At 43.1% G+C, this 18,796-nt stretch overlaps 1 protein-coding gene across 1 annotated transcript in view; it reads left to right on the top strand.

Moving 5' to 3' along the window:
• PRKDC (protein kinase, DNA-activated, catalytic subunit) overlaps positions 1 to 18,796 on the top strand; it is a 130,811-nt gene that overhangs the window by 94,542 nt on the left and 17,473 nt on the right. The window contains exons 70-76 of the mRNA XM_090039934.1: positions 1,042 to 1,216; positions 1,328 to 1,518; positions 4,169 to 4,349; positions 5,022 to 5,182; positions 6,592 to 6,803; positions 10,719 to 10,806; positions 13,078 to 13,221. Of these exons, the coding sequence (XP_089896060.1) occupies positions 1,042 to 1,216; positions 1,328 to 1,518; positions 4,169 to 4,349; positions 5,022 to 5,182; positions 6,592 to 6,803; positions 10,719 to 10,806; positions 13,078 to 13,221 (1,152 nt within the window). The remainder of the gene's footprint in view (positions 1 to 1,041; positions 1,217 to 1,327; positions 1,519 to 4,168; positions 4,350 to 5,021; positions 5,183 to 6,591; positions 6,804 to 10,718; positions 10,807 to 13,077; positions 13,222 to 18,796) is intronic.

Here is an 18,796-nt window from a genome sequence, read left to right as displayed (position 1 = left end):
TATAGCTATGAGTAGGATGTTTTGAATAAAACTGTTGTGATTGATCATAATTCAAAGCTGCTTATTTTTATATATTTAGTCTCGTGATTTATTGCAGGCATGTACAAGTCAGCTTTCTATATAAAGTGCTACAGACCAAATTCAGATTGAACCAGCTCGCCTTACCTTGTCCCACTCGACACCAATCAGCCACACCTTTTCTCGTTGGATGCTAATAGATACTGTGACCAGCATTTATCTGAAGTCTGCAACTAAATAACCTGTTTTTAGAACATTCAAAAACTACTGTTGAGCTCACTGAATGTCATACTCCATATATATGGAAGTCAGACCACTTATTAATAGTTTAAGTGATTTAGAAGCCTAATTTTTAACACCACATCTCAAAAATTTGTCCATGTATTTTGAATAGGGTCTGTCAGTTAAAATGAAGGGAATGAGAATTCTGCGTTAAAATAGAGCTGAGGGTTCCCAGCTTGGAACAAGTCCAGTAACATTAAAAATTATTTCCATTATAATATGGAATGCTTCTATTGTATCTTAGTTCACCCTATCAAATTTAGGTACTGTAGATAGAGATTGAGAGAGAGAGTTTTTCCTTCGTATGCTACAATACACATATAAACGCAATATGGTTTTAAAGGGTTAGGCGAAACTGAGAATAAGGTTTTGATTTAATTCTGTTTATTATAGACCTAGTTCCTCAAAGCACTTGAACACATTTAAATGCTTTGTTGAATTGGGCCACATGGCAGATTAAAATTACTGATTGGTGTTTGTATTGGTGGATGACTGATAATTATTTGATACAAATAGAATAAAACCTCTTCTGTCCATCAACTTTTAGATCAGTTTCCTCCCCTCCCCCTCCCATATCTTCATTGGTATAAGTTTGTTTTTCATATATAAGCTGTTCAGCAGTGGAACCCTTCCACATTTTGCCTACATTTAGGAGTCTTTTCTATTGATTTGATTTTTTTTTTTTTTATACCCTTCTACAATGTGTTACCAAAAAACTATCACCTTGATCTATTCATATAGAACATCTTTGCAGTTGCTAAGAAGCTTCTGAAGGATCTGCAGAGGGAATCTAAAACCAGAGACAGCTGGCTAGTGAGATGGAACCACAGCTATTGCCGTGTCAGCCACAGTTCCTGTCAGAGCCAGAGTAGCCCTCAAAAAATACTCACAGTGTTGAAAACTGTCTCCTTACTGGGTAATGCATTATCTAGTAGGACCAGAAGCCATGCTATGGGTTCTGTTCTTTTTTTTTCATGGGCATCTATTTCACTGCCAAGTTGTTAATTTTACGATTGCGTTCCAACAGATAAGAATGTGCCTGACCACCTGAGCAAGAGCATAGAGGTCTTGCGTAATCAAAATCTTCTCCTGGGTACCACTTACCGCATTATGGCTGTCGCTCTTAGCAAGGATCCACGGTGTCTTGAGGAACTCGAGGAAGATAAAGTTAGAAAAGTCTCAATGCTTTCTGGAGAGAAGCCTGACAGTCCAGAAAAGGTGAAGGAAACTCCTTCCTTTTTTCAAGTTCTTCAGTGCTGTGGATAATGTTACGTTTCTTAAGTCAATTGAGCACATGTTGGTTATTACAGTAAACCCACACTAATGCTTGTGTTGGTTTCTCAGTGCACTACAGCTGTGAACAGTTCCTGTTAGCCTGACCTCTAGCCACACACCCTTACCCTTGGATAGCCCGTGTACTTGGGAGAGGCATTGTTCCTCTGCAGGTCTTGCAGGAGAGGAAAATCCATTTCCTTATCTCTTGTTGAGTTAAAAATCCTGCATAGAGCTTCAATTCTGCTGTGACCACATCCTCCCAAGCTGCTCCTTTACTGGCATGTCTTTACAGAGTAGGGAAAGCAGTGTAGCTGAAAGCATGCATGTGTACAGAGACATCTACCCTGGGAGCAGAAACCAGCCGGACAGGTAGGTGCAGGAATGCTGCCCTTGGATATCTGTCAGGCAAAGCTAGCCAATGAAGGTAGTTGTCTTTTGATATTAGTATAGCTGTCTAAATCATTTTAGCTATTGATTATAGTTGAGAGAGTACCATTAAAAGGAACTCCTTTGCCTTAATTAAGGAGTACAACATCTCTTGAGTGTCCTTCCAGCCTTATTTCTCTATGAAACAGACCCTACCAATGTCTTCAATGCATATGTAATTGTTTGAGATGCCCTGAAAGTGAAGTTCCATCTGTCTGAGGGATTCAAGTGAAAACTTCAGCTGCAACTCTTGATTTATCTCCACTGATCTTGATAGATGCCTTTGATCAGGGGTCTTGGGGAATAACTACAGCTAGAACATTCCCTCTGTTACGTGTTGCCTTAGGAGCTGGTGCTATCTGTAAACAAATTGTATCAGTACAACAAGGCTGAATATTAAGTCAGATTATTGCCTTTTATAGATACCAAAGAAAAGCCAAAGTGTGATATAGAAAGGAAAGGGCCTGACAGTAGCCCTAAAATTTCTGTGAAATAAGTACTTAACTCTCAGGCCATGCTACAGGGTTTTTGTCTGACTTGCTCTACTGAAATGAGAAGCAGCATTCTTTATAATAGATGTTTGGGAGGTGAGCTGGAGGTCTGTTCTTCATCGCCTTATACTATGATCCCTGTTGGATAACAAAAATTACGAAAGGTTAGACATTTGCAAGAAAGCTGGGTGCTGCAGGGAGAGGAGTCTGTGCCTTACTGTTCTGTTTACTTGGTGTCGCTGTTTAACCAGTGTTCCTACATTGATGCCTTTTTTGGTGGCATGCTGAGATACCACAGTTCTTTCTGTAAAAGTAAGGGCATTAATAGGTAATGCCTTAAAGTTAGAGCCCTGATCAAAATCCAGTTTCCATATTGTGCTTCTGTCTACCAAAAATTCAGTCTAGCTGTGCTGGCTATCATCTCTCTCACTGATGCATGGTATTTCTGCATTGCCTGGGGTTGCTGTCACATGGATGGTACATTCCAAACAAGTGACTGCATTGGTGGTAGCTGAAGGACTTGATAGACCTACGATGCTTTTATAAGTGCTTTGATTTCTGTTTGTTTACTTGTATCATAATAGAAGCATCTATAACCGCCCTGAACCTCCCTTTTCATAACTGGCAAAGCGACAACAGGTATAAAAATTAAGTTAAAAACTAGAACTGGGCATGGTCTTTTAAAACTAAAACAAAACCCTATCTGTTTCAGGCACAGTTGTTTTCATATGAACTGTTTTCAAGTAGTCTAATAATCAAATTTGCTGGTTTGGAGGCTGTGGATTTAAAGGACGTGTCTATTCTCTACTCCTTCTAATAGCTAGGCCAGTCTAGTAGCTAAGCAAAAACAACAACGTGTGATTGGTGTGTGCAGTTAGCCAACATGGCTCAAGTTTCAGATACTGAACACGAGGGATGTGTGAAGTGGCCTGTATTAGATTCAGATTCGGATTTGGCCGGAATCGGGGACGGTGATTTGATTAGTTGATTTGGATCATTGTCCTCAGTTGGATTCGGCCGAATCCAAATCTGAAGATTTGATGCTGATTTGGAGAATCATCAATTCGGCCATAGACACAGCTTTAAATGTTTTTCCTACATACCTCAAGGTACCAGGCAAAGCTGATGAACGCTGCATAGTGGGACGGATGGAGTGTACCACAGGAGCATGAGGTGGGGGGCCCACCTCACGCTTGGCAGCGAAACCAGAAGTGGACTGGAAATATTTCCAGGTCTGCTGCCGACTGCACTAGGGAGTCCCCCACACTTCTATGGGATGCTCCATCCACCCCACCATTGCAGCATTCACAAGTTGGCTGGTACTTTGAGGTATGTGGAAAAAATATTTAAAGCTGTGTCTATATCCAAATCACCAAATCACTCTAAATCTCTTTGAACAGATTTGGAGGATTCTGATTTGATTTGCAGAAATTAAAGCATCTCCTGATTCAATTTGTTGATTCGGCCACCAAATCAGACTGAATCTCCGCCGAATCGAATTGGGGACTGAAGCTTTGCACAGCCTTATTGAACACTTGGAACCAAGAACCTTTCCTCATGAAATATTGATAAAAAGCTAAATTTAATGAATAACTTCTGCATGACTAATTTGCTGAGCTCTAGAGAATCGCAGAGTATTACTGCTAATGTGATTTCCACTTTTGGTTGAATTTCAGGTGATTGGAAGTCTGAACAAGCGGGCTTTCCAGTACTTCACCAATGCAGTGAGGAAGGCTGAAGAAGAAATGCAGTCTTGTACCATGGAGCATGTAGACCTGACTGGAGTGATAGATGCTTACCTGACTTTGGTTGATTTCTGTGACAAGCACCTACGTAAAGAGGAAGAAGGCTTATCTGGTGATCAGAAATTACATACATCTTACAGGAACTCCCAAGGAAACAATCAGATGCCAAAGAACAGTCCAAATGCCTGCAAAGGCTAGAGCTGGGTAGCTGAAAATGTTATGTAGTGTTAGCAGGGAAAGAACACCTGTTGATTGAATGTCCCTAAAATACATTTCCTTTCATGCTACTTGTGAGATGACAGCAGGGCTTGAATTTAAATTGAAATATTTTATCTTTAATTTAGATGGTATTTACATCCTTTTCTCTTTTTTTTTTTTTTTTAAATAATTTTTTTAACCATCTTTCCTGGCTTCAACGTTGATGAGTCATGAGGTTTCCATCTTACTTGTGGGATAATTATCCAGGAGATGCTCTTCTTGTTCCATCCCAGACTGCAACAGTGCTGTATTTAAAAATGGGCAAGATATTAGTGGTGATGCAGCCTCCTGATAAAAGCTAATCCTAGTGACCCAAGGATACACGTGTTGCTGGTGTATGCAGTGCAAACAGATCTTGCAATGGGAACTAGAACAAAGTGAAAATAAAAAATTGTTAAAATCCCCTACAGAGCACTGAAAGTATGTACTGTGCTCAAGAGTAAATAAAGATCAATGTTTTAAATGATCAAAGACATGAAACAAATGATGGCGATTCTGATAATTTTTGTTTAATGTCTCCTGGCAGATATTGGTGCAGTGGATCTGCAGACATTCCCAGCTATTGTAGTGGAGAAGATGATAAAAGCTTTAAAATTGAATTCCAGGGAAGCCAGGCTAAAATTTCCCAGGCTGCTGCAAATAATAGAGAGGTATCCGGCAGAGACCCTAAGTCTAATGGCACGAGAGGTTAGTTGCTTCCGTTTCAAGAGCAGGAAATTGTATTGTAAATAAAGTTAAGGTGAGTTTGATGACAGAGGTGGCTAGCAGATGTTAAGCGTGGGCAGAATGGCAAGTCTTGCTCAAATAAAATTGAAGATATTTTACCATGCTGCTTAGAGCAAGGCAGAACAACAGATCGTTACTGTATCCAATTTATTATATGAGCAGAATCTTTTCACTTAAATAGAACTGTGGTCTGCTATGTAATTTTGGGTACTAGTTTTATGGCACGTTTCAGTGTATTTTGTGCTGAGTCACCTGTGGAATGTATCAGTGGAGATATAAGATTCGTTATGTACATTCATACTTCTATTGGCAGAACTTGTTGCATGCAGCAGTGCCTCCTTCCATTCTCTGGGTGCCAGCCATTCATTACCCCTCTGTTTGTTTACCCCATGACAGGGACTTTATACCCTCCCTCGTAATGGCATCCCCCTTCCTTCCTCCATGGTCAAAGCTTTTTGTCCTCGTATTCCACATCAGGATTTTCCTGTGCCCTACCACTTCCCACTCTTCCACATGCCCAGGATTCTGCATCCCCTATTCCCTTCTTACTGCTTCTGTGTTCACTTTCCTTTATTTTCAACGCCCCTTTCCTGTTAGATACTGACGCTAGTACATACAGAGTGGAAGACAGTACTGAACTGAAGACAGACCAGAAAGGTGTCAGGGAGACAAGAATGCAGCTTGGTTTCCTCCAGAAACTGAGAATATACTTGTGGAAAATGAGGTTGGAAGAATTGTAGCAGTAATGACTGACACATTAAGACAGCAAGTGAAGTCTTGTCCAGCAGACAGACTCCACAGGAACCACATGCACATGTTGGGACATTTTTTTCTCTTTTGTCCTGGAAGGTAGGACTGGAATGTCCTCCTTTGACACCAAGGTCAGTGCTTTGCAGGCAGTGGCATTGCATAGTTCTGATCATTTATGTTTGTAGTAGAATATATTAAGGTTATGGGTATACTAATCAATGAGCAAGTCTTGGCAGATCCTTGATTTCATCTTGCTTGGTTTTCATATTCTCATTAAAATTAATAGGATTGGGGTGGCTAATGCTTTCCCTGAAATTTTGAAGATGGTTAGAAGTGGTGTGCAGGTTTTGCATCCTGACAAACAAATGTAATGCAATTGAGTCTCGGATCTCACCTTGCTCGCCCAGTAAACCATAACGTTTTTGCAAAGGAAAATGTTAACAAGCAGTAGAAGTGAATCCTTTGGAAGGGGATGTTCTGTGCAATCTGTTGTACTCTCGCTTTCCATGCGTTTCTGCCTGCTGTGTTGGGACAAAGAGCAGTTTTTTGTTTTGTTTGTTTTTGCTTATGTACAAGAAATGAGGAATAAATGTTGAAGATGTGAACCATGTATTTTGCAGATTTCTACAGTTCCCTGCTGGCAGTTCATTGGTTGGATTAGCCAGATGATGGCAGTACTTGACAAAGATGAAGCAGTAGCTGTGCACCGCACTGTTGAAGAGATTGCAGATAACTATCCTCAAGCAATTATATTTCCTTTTATGATCAGCAGTGAAAATTATTCCTTCAAAGACACTGCAATTGGCCATAAAAACAAGGAATTTGTAACAAGGTGGGCTTTTAAATCCCAATAATAATTTATAGATTTTTTTTTTTTTTTTTTTTTTTTACAGAAAGTTATACTTTGCAAACAACATAGTATGTACTATGCTTAGTTACAGGGAAAGCATAGAAAAACTGGTAAGTAAACCAACTTTACTAGTAATGTCTAAGCTTAAGCACCCACATGTGCTATCCTATTTGGCACTTATTGTGATAGTGCATGTTAATATAAGAGTAACAATAAATGCCTCAATTTATTTTAGAGGTGCTGAGCATCTACCATTCTTGATCTACCATGCTTCTTGAAAAAAATAAAACAAAAAAAATGTATTTGCCTTTTACCTGCTCTCAACAATATGTTGTTTCAGATAGATGAAACTACTGCAGATCTGTTATATGTAGTTTCAGATGTAACAGATCTTTTCATTGTAAGTTGACCTTTTTCCATCAAAAAGAACCATTAAAATGACAGTTGGCTTATATACAGTGTTGACCTATGATTGGAATGATATGACATTAATGTTTGGGGTAGGTCACTCTGTGTGGCACCCTTGAGGACCAACATTATGCAGTCATGTACGCCTCTGCCCTTAAGTGTGCTGCACAGGGTTATTTACTCCACTACCACCATATTGGAGCAGATGACCTTGTGTTGGCTGGCTCTTAAGAGTGCCATACATAGTCATCTGCCCCATTGTGGTGGTTGCTTGAGAAGTGCTCTGGTTCCTGGGGATCTACTGTATTTCACGGTATATAATTCGAGGTTTGAAGCCCAATTTTTAACTTTTAAAATTCAACCTTCATTTATACGCTGTATTACCATCCCCTACAAGTGGCACTGGGCTCAGCACTCAGCTGGCACAGCCCATGTAGTGCCGCTTGCTGGGGATGGGATGGGATGAGGCTGCACCAGCCGAGCACCAAGCCCAGCACCACTCACAGGGGACCTTGCAAGCAGCACTGTCTGGAGCATGTCAGCCGAACCTGGCCCTAGCCCGGGCCCTGTCCCCTGCGAGTGGTGCCCAGCTCAGCATTTGGCTGGCAGAGCCAGGCTCAGCACTTAGCCCTGCACACAGCAGACAAGGCCAGGCTTAGCTGGTGGGGCTCCATCCTCTGTGAGCCTGGTGCCGCTTGCAGGGGACAGGGCTGGGCTCAGTACTCGGCAGTGCTGCTTGCAGCAGACGGTGCTGGGCTCGGTGCTCAGCTGGCGTGGCCCATGCAGCACTGCTCACAGGGGATGGGACCAAACCAGCCAAACTCCGAGCCCAGCTCCAATTTATACATGGTGCCAATGAAAATCCTAACTTCCCTAATTTTTAAACTGGGGTCAAACTAAACACTGTGAAATAAGTTATCTCTGTGGTCTGTTCTATTTGAGTGGGAGGCAGGCTGGGTAGAAGTGCAGAAGTGTTAAGACTGTGGTGTCAGATTCAGACTTTTAGACCCCTGGCTCTGCTACAGGAAGTAAATAGTGTTGTGTTCCCAACTCTGGGGCTGGTCACCACTAGAGCCACAGAGGTAGGAAACTATGTAGTTGGATACACTTCAAAAGTGTGGGTGCCTTTGAACATCTTTTGTTATTTGGAAAAGGCAAGTGATCCTGAAAATTTCTAATACTAAACTAAAAAAAAAATGGCTGAACTTAAAATATTCTAAAAGACAGCATATTATGTTCTTCCAGAACCCAAATTAGCTGAAGGTATTTTGGTCATGTTTTTAAAGTCAAATGTGAGCTGAGTATGTGCACAACAGCAATGGAAACAAACGCCACTTTCCCATTCACGGTGTCTCTTAAATAATTAGGAAAATTTGGCATTCAAACTTCTGAAACCAGGACTAATTGTATTTTTTTTTCACTCCACTTGTCCTATGAAATTTGAATCCAGGACTGCAGTTCAAATCTGGCTTTTAATACAGGTCTTTCACTCTATTTAAACTTGCAGCTTCCATTGAGCTAAACATTTTTGAGATATGGTGAACCATGGGCAGAATTTCTCTGGCACAGAGGATACTTTTTAATTTTAGTGCATTTAACTCTCTGGATCCTTTCTTCGCTTATTTGATTCTCCTGTGTGTTTTTGCAGTGCAGGGACTTAAGTTATTGGCAAATATGGGGGGCAGGGAGGGGGATTCTAAAATGTTCCTGAAAACAGGAGGTTGACTTCTAAGCAAAGTTGACTTGCAAATGCAGCAATATGGTAAAATCCTAGAGTGAGACAGAGTTGATAGTCTAGAGGCATAGTTATGCAACAGAATAATTTTTAAGCCAGATTTTACGCCATAGTAAATTTACTCTAGTAAAGAGTAGATGTACAATCAGTCCTCAAGTTAGATGGTCTGGGGTAGCCCATGTTACTGCACCTAACCACCAGGTGCTTTCAGCTGTAAACCCCTCCAGAAAACGGTGCTTTACTTTTAAACTTGATGCATTCCCACACTGAGCCCAGCACACGCCCAGAAGGGCAGCGTGTTGCTTCAACCTGGCTTTTTGGTGCTTTTATCTAATAGCTGATTGAAGCAGCCAATCTTTATAGATGCTGCAGAGCCGGGTTGAAGTAACGCACTGCTTTTTCCAGTAAAGCATGCCCTTTTTGTTTGGTTTTCTTAACGTCTGCAAGCAGCTAAGGTGATGGGAGCAAAACCATGAAATGAAGCTGACTAAGGAAGCAGACACATGACAGTCTATCTGGTTACTTTCCCGTGTAATAAATACACTGTAGACTTGCCAAGGGGGTAATTTGACCTTGATTTGAATGAATGACCATGGAATAAGGCTGTATGTCTGCTCTGATTTTTACATGGAAAAAGCCGTTATTTGTTTAAAATGCATGCTATCCTTAAACATCCAAAAGGAGCATGGAATTTCTTTTTTGGAGCTGAATGCATTTTTATAGTTCAAGACATACTACTTATCTCTGCAGACTCCCTATTAACCCTTCGTTCTCCACTTTCTATCACCAAGAGGGAAAAATCTAGTTTAGGTGTTGACTACAATATTTGAAGACAGTGTAACTTCAGCTTTTGAAATCTGTCAAGTCCTGGCAAAACTAATTCTTGTGAGTGTCCTCTGTCATGTTTTCAACCTTGTTCATGTTTTTACATTTCAGTGTAAGCCATTTAAATTGTACAAATGGAAGTAGCTCTTTGCCCATGGTTTCCAACAGGAAAGGCCAATTAAGTATGCCTACTCATTTATGAAGGGAATAATCTGCTCTCTGTTCTTCCCACCTCACCAACAATACAGGTTATATTAATACTAGTCAGAGAATACACTGCTATTCACACCTCCTTTTGTAGCTTGTTACATTTTTCCTCCAAAAGTCTTGCTCCTAATAGCGGCCTTGAAAGAGACGGGACTTAGTTTCAGGTTTGCTAACCACACCATACTGATAGTAGGTAAGGTGGACTAGAATAACTAATTGCTAGCTCTATACCAGGCAATTTTCTGATCTTCAAACAATCCCACTATATGCAGCGCAGAATACATGTCTTAGTTTTGAAACAAGAAGGCAAAGCCTCTTGTGCTTCTCACAGTTAATGACTGTTGCCCAGTTGTGTGGCATGTGTGGGTGTGAATGCCTATTGTTTTTCCTGAGTTTTCAGTACAAAAAGTTACTCCCACCCCCCAGGCCTCTTTTCCCTCCCCAGCAATTTTGAGCTGCTATTTTCATAGCAGACACTTGGCAAATACCAAGCAAAAGCAAGCAATGCAGAGAATTGGGCAACTTAGTGCTTTAGCAGCCATGCAGTGGTCCATCCCACTGCTGCTACTAAGCAGCCCTGTGTGAAAGTATTTCTATCCGTCCATGAGTTGTGTAGAATACTGTTTGTCCAAACCTTGAGTGTAGGAGAGGATCTGGACCACTTGACTGAGAATATGCTGATGGCAGTTTTTGTGGGACTGTTCTGTTGATTTTCTTTACAGGATAAAAAGTAAATTGGACAGAGGAGGAGTGATTCAAGATTTTGTTCAGGCTCTGGAACAACTTTCAAACCCTGAGATGCTCTTCAAGGTATAACAGAATCATGTTCTGTTGGCAATTTGCACCAGCTCCTATAGTTTCCTCCTTCACACTTTCTAGCCAACACCCTTTCCTTCCTTTGTCTTAGCCAGTCTAGCTGATCTTCTAGGCTAGGTACAGACAGTGAAAAAGCCTGAGGCTGAATCGATGTAGTCTTTGCAGGTTAGTCTAAGCTGCACAAATTAAATTGAAACAGAAGTGAACCTACATTTACCTTTGATTCAGGAAATGCAGCCATGTGCCTGCAGTGGCTCAGGCCACAAGCGGGAGGGTGCTAGAGCTGTGTTCAGTTTCTCTTCCTGCTGCCCCCAAGGTCTCTAGAATTTGCGGTCCAGACTTGCAACAGCAGGACTCTGCAGGGTTGCTCAGCACTTCCTCTTCCTGCTTCCACGTGCCTCTAGGATTTGTAGCCTGCAGTTGGAGCCAGCAGTAAGTTTGAGCAGGGGAAGGGGTGTTTAACCTCCCTAGCCCCAGACCCCAGCAGAGGTTTGCTGGGAGGGGAGGGGCAGTGCTTCCCTCCTCCCTCTCCCCCCCTTGCAGACTGGGCTGCATCTCCAGATGGGTTTGCCTCCCCCATGCCCCTGTCAGCCAGCCCTCACTGCTTCAGCTAGGGAGGAGAGGGCTAGGGCTAGGGCTAGCTCTGCTATCTGTCACAGGCAACACAGCACAGCCCAGGGCTGGAAAGCATGCTGGGATGCTGGGGGTTTGATTTAACTTGAACCAGGAAAGATGCTAAGTGGCAAAGCATAACATAGGGTGAAACACTGGCATAATCATTGTTTACATTGCCTCTGTTTTTATGCACCTTTCCTTACCCTTTTAGACTATAAATTCTTTTGGGCAGGGACTCTCACTTTATATTTGCATATCTGGCCCAATGGGCCAGGACCTAGGTTGATGCATAATTGCTATTGCAGTAACCCGACAAATGAGGGAGTAGGACAGAGGTGGGAAAAATATGGCCATGGGCTGCAGCCCACAGGGCTCCTAAGAAATTTAGAAAATTAATATTTATCTGCCCTTGGATCCTGTAAAAAATGATAGGAACCAAGGGCAGTAGGACCCAGGGGAAGCCCGGCAGGCTCCCACAACAGGAGGGCCTGCCCAACCCCGCCCCCCACAGCCAGAAGACCCAGCAGAGGCTTCTGGCCTGGGAGCACATGGCTGCCCCGGCAGCGCCAGAACCTCAGGTAAGGGGGAAGGGCAGGGGAGGACCCCGGACAGGGGAGGAGCTCGGGGAAAAGTGGCCTGGGAAAAATCTGAGTGTGGGGGGGCGGTGGGGAAGCGGCCCCATGCTCACCCCATGCCTGACGCCCTGTGCTGCAGCTGCTTGCAGCCTGCCTGGGGCTGCCTGTGCCTGCTTCAGACAGCCCCGTGCAGGCTGCAAGTGGCTGCAGCAGGGAGCACCAGCCACGGGGTGGGGGAGGGGCCACTTTTCCCTGGGCTCCTTCTCAGCATGGAGGAAAGCAGCCCTCCCCTGCCCAGTGTCCACTGCCCCATGCTGCAGCTGCTCGCAGCCCGTGCTGGGCTGTCAGGAGCAGGCACAGGCAGCCCTTCGTGGGCTGTGAGCGACTGCAGCACAGGGTGGACGAGGGGCCGCTTTTCCCTGCACTCAGCATCAGCTTCTTCCTTCCCGGTGAGCAGGGGGTTGGGGCTGTGCACTGCCTCCTGCCTGTACTGCGGGGCTGGGGGCACTGGGTGTGAGTGGGCACAGGAGCCAGCGGGAACATGGGCCCCGCACCGGTGTCCCAGGGCCAATGCTGGTGGGGCCCAGAGCAGGGTGGCATGAGTGCGGGATCCCAGCCAGCAGGGACTTTATGAAGCTGGGCCAGCTCCCCCCTCCTTGTTGGTGCAGACCCCTGCCGGCCTGGGCCCTGCTTTGGGCCCCACCAATACTGGCCCTGGGACATTGGTCCCAAGACATTGATTGGGACATTGGTCCCAAGATGGTGTCCAGGGGGCAGGGCACCTGTCAAGGGGCAGGGCTACCCATGCAGCCCTCAACAGCCTGCCAAAGCTGGGTAAGCAGCTCTCCACCAGAAATAATTGCCCGCCCCTGGAGTAGGAGCAGCATTTTATTTAAAAAAAAAAAAAAAGTCACTCCTCTGGCTCTCGAATTGCTTACAAATGTCCAAGACCTTTGTATTTACTAAGTCACATCAATAGCAAATATAATAAGTCTAAGATATCTGATTTGATTTATTGGAGAGAATCCAAAAAACATTGTCTTTCATATTTACTTGCTTTTTTCTGTATTTGCAGGATTGGGTTGATGCTGTGAGAAATGAGTTGGGAAAAGCTCAGAAAAATAAGGCCAAGCTTAAAGAAATGTATGAAGTAATGTATGGGAGCCTAGGAAACTTGCAGGCTTCAGGTCTTGGATTGTTCAGAAGGAGGTTTATTCAGGTACATCTAAAATCTCAACTCAGTGACACTGAATAGTATTGATGTGTTTTGGGAGGGGAGAGGAGGCTCCTGAAAAATTGAAAAGGAAAACGTGTGGACTAGATAATCTTGTCTGATCATACAACCCTAATCAGATGAATGATTGAGTGAGGTGTTCAGGACCGGTCCTTTAATTATACTGCAGATGTGGTATGTTTGGACTGCATGCAGTTTGATTGCTACTTCCTGACTTGTCCACAAAGCAGTGTGTGCCCACTGAGAATTATATGTGCATTTGTTCAGTCATCCCTGCTTCTACTTCCTTCGCATTTTATATGTGAATGTATTTGCCTCTGTTTACACCCAGGGCTTTCTATTTATGCAGTCATGTGGAGCTTGACTTTCTTCCACCTAGGTGCCTTAGATTAAGTCCTGTAGAGAGATCCAAGCTAAGTTCTTGACCACGTGGGCAATTAGCGATCATCATTCACCATCCAGCGCAGGGTGTCCAAGGAGGGTCGATTTCAATGAGTTAAGGAGATTAGTCAGTGAGGCACTGAGGTCCCGGAGGGGAGGGGAGTTGGGAGTCCAAGACAAGTGGTTGTTCCTTAAGGAGATGATCCTCCGAGCCCAAGGGGTGACAGTCCCAATGTGAATCAAAGGGGGCAAGAATGCTCAAAAGCCCCCCTGGTTCACCAAAGGCATTCAGGAACGTCTGAAAGCTAAAAAAAAAGGGTGTACACCCGGTGGAAGGGAGGGGCCATCACCAAGGACGATTATACCTCCATTGCTCGAGACTGTAGGGGGGGTGCTGTTAGGAAGGCTAAAGGTGGACACGGAACTAGGACTAGTGACCCAGATCAAAGATAACAAGAAGTCCTTTTTTAAATACATAGGGAGTAAAAGGAAGGCACCAGGTAACATGGGGCCTCTGCAGGACACCCACCCCATGGACTCAGGAGAGGCACAGCCAGGCTTAGGGTCAGGGAACTTCTGGTGGGGCTGGATGTGTTTATATCAGCATGTCCAGATGATTTCCGCCCCAGGGTGCTGAGGGAATTGGCAGAGGTCATTGCAGGACCTCTGGCACGGCTTTACAAGCACTCATGGTGCTCTGGTGAGGTACCAAAGGACTGGAAAAGGGCCAATGTAGTCCCCATTTTCAAAAAGGGGAGGAAGTAGGACCCGGGAAACTATAGGCCCATTAGTCTTACCTCGGTCCTGGGGATGCTCTTTGAGAGAATTATCCAGGTGCATATCTGCGAGGGGCCAGCAGGGGAGATTATGCTTAGGGGCAACCGACATGGGTTCATTAGGGGCAGGTCCTGTCAGACCAACATGGTGGCCTTCTATGACCAGGTAACAAAATCCTTAGACATAGCTGTTGCGGTGGACACAGTCTTTCTGGACTTTAGGAAGGCCTTCGATGCTGTCTCTCACCCCATTCTCATTAAAAAATTAGGCGACGATGCCTACACAGTGAGATGGGTGGCAAATTGGCTGGAGGGCTGCTCCTAGAGAGTGGTGGTGGACGGGTCATTTTCAACCTGGAGGGATGGGGCAGCGGGGGTCCTCAGGCCCGCACTGTTCAACATCTTCATCAGCAACTTGGACAAGGGGGTGAAAAGCACCTTATGCAAATTTGCAGATGACACTAAGATGTGGGGAGAGGTGGGCATGCTAGAAGGGAGGGACAGGCTACAACTAGATTTGGACAGGTTGCAGGGGTGGGTGGATGAGAACAGGATGGGATTCAATACTGACAAGTGCAAGGTATTGCACCTGGGGAGGAAGAACCAGCAGCATACCTACAGGCTGGGGAACTCCCTTCTCATCAGCACAGAGGCAGAAAAGGATCTTGGAGTCACTATTGATTCCCAGATGAACATGGGCTGCCAATGTGAGGATGCGATCAGTAAGGCTAACTGCATCTTGTCATGCATCCACAGATGCATCACAAGCAGGTCCAAGGAGGTGATCCTCCCCCTCTGTGCGGCACTGGTCAGGCTGCAGTTGGAGTACTGCGTCCAGTTCTGGGCGCCGCACTTCAAGAGGGATGTGGACAGCATCGAGAGGTTCCAGAGGAGGGCCACTCGCATGATATGGGGACAGCAGGGCAGGCCCTATGATGTGAGGCTATGGGACCTGAACCTGTTCAGCCTCCACAAGAGAAGGCTAAGAGGCGATCTGGTGGCTGTCTATAAACTTACCAGGGGGACCAGCCGGGAAACAGGGAGTCCCTCTTCCCCCAAACACTACTGGGAGTAACTACAAATAACGGCCACAAGAGAGAGTAGGTTCAGGCTAGATATCAGGAGGCACTACTTCAGAGTCAGGGCAGCTAGGATCTGGAACCAACTTCCAAGGGAAGTGCTGCTCGCTCCTACCCTGGGGGTCTTCAAAAGGAGGCTAGACAGCCACCTAGCCAGGGTCATTTGACCCCAGCATCCTTTCCTGCCCATGGCAGGGGGTTGGACTTGAGGATCTGCTCGGGTCCCTTCTGAACCTGCCAACTATGAAACTATAAGCCGCAGCAGCAGAAAACTCGGCATAGGCTAATTGCTTCTGCTGTCTGGGAGGCATCTGGGAGGGACAAGGCCTGGTTTAGAGCATGGGCTGCATAGCCAAGGATGTGTTGTAAATCTAGTATACTGCTCCTTGTGATATAAGAATGCAGCCACAGAAGGTGCCAAACAACAAGGAATAACTTTTTATGGTTTCTATTATAGGCTAATTATCATAATGGGGTGGGAAGGAGAGAGTGGCTAGGGACTAGTTCTTGAGGGAGATGGGGAGAAGGGATACATCAGTGTTCCTTTCATATGCTTCAAATTACTGTGACAATTGTGGAATAAAACTAAAATTTCAGGGCATTAAATTCTGTAAATTCTCTGCCACCTTCGGCTACCACACTCTAGAAACATTTCAAAATACAACTTCACGCCGTTCAGATATCGCACGATATACAGAACAGGGCAGGACACTTAAAGAATCACTTAACATTGGCTACTTTGTGAGCCACAGCAGTATCTTAGATCAAATTAAAATATTAGCTCTAATTGTGTACAAGATCACTTGACCTGGGAATTCCACTGGAGTTTACCTTGTCAGATAATATTTTGTGCCCTCCCGGGATGTCAAGTTCAGCAAGGCTCAGTCTCCGAAAACCAGGGAAATTGAATTAAAGTAAATGCTAACTCCGCCTTAACTCATCTGCTTTTGGGTGATGCCAGTAAAACAGATTCGTGCTCTGGGCTGTACATGATACCTATGTTTGCCCTACAGATTATTACTTTTACTGCATAAAAACACTACCACGTGGCAAAATCTCCAGCCCCTGTACTCTAAGATACAGGATGCCATTGACGTATACTTTCAGTTACCAGACTGCTCTCATTTCCCACAATGATTGGCAGTCCCCATGGCACACTGCACCTCAGCTTCCACAGCCCATTCAAGACATTCCCAGTAGCTGTTACCAGGTGAGGGAGGGGTAGAGTTAAGGTTATTTCAAGTGATTTGCTTTGATACCTCTTAGAGGTTGGAGTTTGCTGAACTAGCATGTTCTGAAACATCTTATTGACCCTCATGATTTTGTTAGTGTAAAGGAAGGGAAAAAACCCTCTGTGTTTATATTCCATTTAATGTTGGATATACTGATTTTTCAGCACTGTGCTTTTAAAGAGCCACTTTAATTCTGGTGGGAACTTGAAGATTAATTTTTTAGTAGCTGTGGAAACAGCAATTAGTACCTAAGCCAAGTCCTCTCTCGCACATTTTATATAAATGATCACTTATACTGTAAACTCCTAAGAACTAAAACCTGTAATTATACTTGTCTACAAAGCATGTCTATGATAGGAATAAAGCAAGTTGTTATGGGCGACTGCTGTGATTCCAGAATTCAACATGAGACATCTGCCTGTTATAATGTAGTATTTGCAAAAATTGCTGTATTGTATACTGACCTCTCATCTTGTCAGGGTGGATAAAATAGATCTTTAAACAAAATGTTGATTTAAATTTAAAATCCATGTTTTTAAACAGGCTTATTTGAAAAGAAAAGGTATTTAAATTAAACATGAAACTGACAATCCATATTAAGCTCTAAACTTATTATTTATCAATCATCAAAATTAAATGAAAAATAATATTCATATGTTGCATTTTGTTGGTATTTTTTTAATTGGAAGCATTGAACTGGAGGCAGCAACTAGCTGAACACTTATAATCAGGGTCTGAAATGAATGAACCACCTTTTGACAGCTGGCGTCTCTTCTGCAAGGTCAGAGAGAATGATTGTCTTTATTCATTTTAGTTCAGTTCAATAAACTTGAGAAGCTGAAGGAAATTGGGAGTTAAAATCAGGAAGGCTGGTTTTCAAGTAATCCAATCTACAAATTAAAACAAAGCATAACAGGCTGAAGTATACTAGTTTTAAAATACTGAAGGACAGGTTGATCAGTCAGTTCAAATAACTAACTGTAGGTGAGATTTTCTTTGTTGAATAAATCAATTCATTTTTAAGTGCAAAACCTGATTTGATAAACTTTACTTATGTATCCAGCACAGTTAATGTATTTTAATCAGTTAGTAAAAATCATAAATTGCTAGCTTTCTGCATTTTTTCCATCTAAATAATGAATGAAAAAATACTCATGGTAAATAAAAATGTAATATGGTACAATCTAAAATATTTCAATCAAAAATAATTTGAATAAATACATGTACTGCATGTTAGGCTAGATAACTTGTTAAACATGTGAATAGTACCTGTCATCCTTTTGCTAGCTAGTAAAAAAAAAAAAAAAAAAAAAAAAGTAGTACCAGATTCAATGTAAACAGTTGCGTTTAATTGCTACTTAGCGTGCTTTAATGATTATTAGCGAGAATCATCCTTTCATGAGGAAAATAAATGTAAAGTACAAGTGCAAAACAAGTTGAAAATATATTAAATATATAAAGGTTTTATGCATGCTGATTGATATCTGATGATCACTAATCCTTATGACAAAACCTGCCATTGTTAGTAATTCAGTGAAAAATATTAATCTGTCTGAGATCACTGCCCTCACGAGGGAAGGAAAAGTCAGTCAGTTTATTGCCTGAAAACATCTAATATTAGCAATTTAACCAAAGGGGAAAGTTACTTTTATAAAACTTCAAATCATTTGCAAATAGCTGTAGCTAAGACGCATTAAAACAATTACTTGAAACTGTATTACACATTGAATTATATAAGAGTGAGTGAACTCGGATGCTGCAATTTTAATTTGTGATGATGATAGATGAAGCTAGGTACATCAATTGAGGCAGTGCAGTTACTGTCCTACACTTTTTAGTAATTGATTTATCTCAATTAGAATTCATTCCAAAATTATCCTGCTTATGGGGCTGTTTTACAGGTGTAAGTATTATTTTGCTTTTCAGTTGCATCTAAATTCTTGAGGGCAATTTAGAGTACACCCTCTCAGTTTTATAAATAGTTGAATTGTCCTTGTGTAACAATATATCTATTGTAAAAGGTTGAGAAGGAAGAAGACGGTAGCTGATATCTTCAAATGAGAAAGCAGAACATTTCTGATTAGCTCTTACT

The sequence above is a fragment of the Crocodylus siamensis genome, chromosome 3 (genome assembly GCF_052110815.1).
Source record: "Crocodylus siamensis isolate JL-2025a chromosome 3, ASM5211081v1, whole genome shotgun sequence".
NCBI classification, from domain to species: domain Eukaryota; kingdom Metazoa; phylum Chordata; order Crocodylia; family Crocodylidae; genus Crocodylus; species Crocodylus siamensis.
Note: the sequence above shows the minus strand (reverse complement) of the source record. Positions and strands in the feature narration are given on the sequence as shown.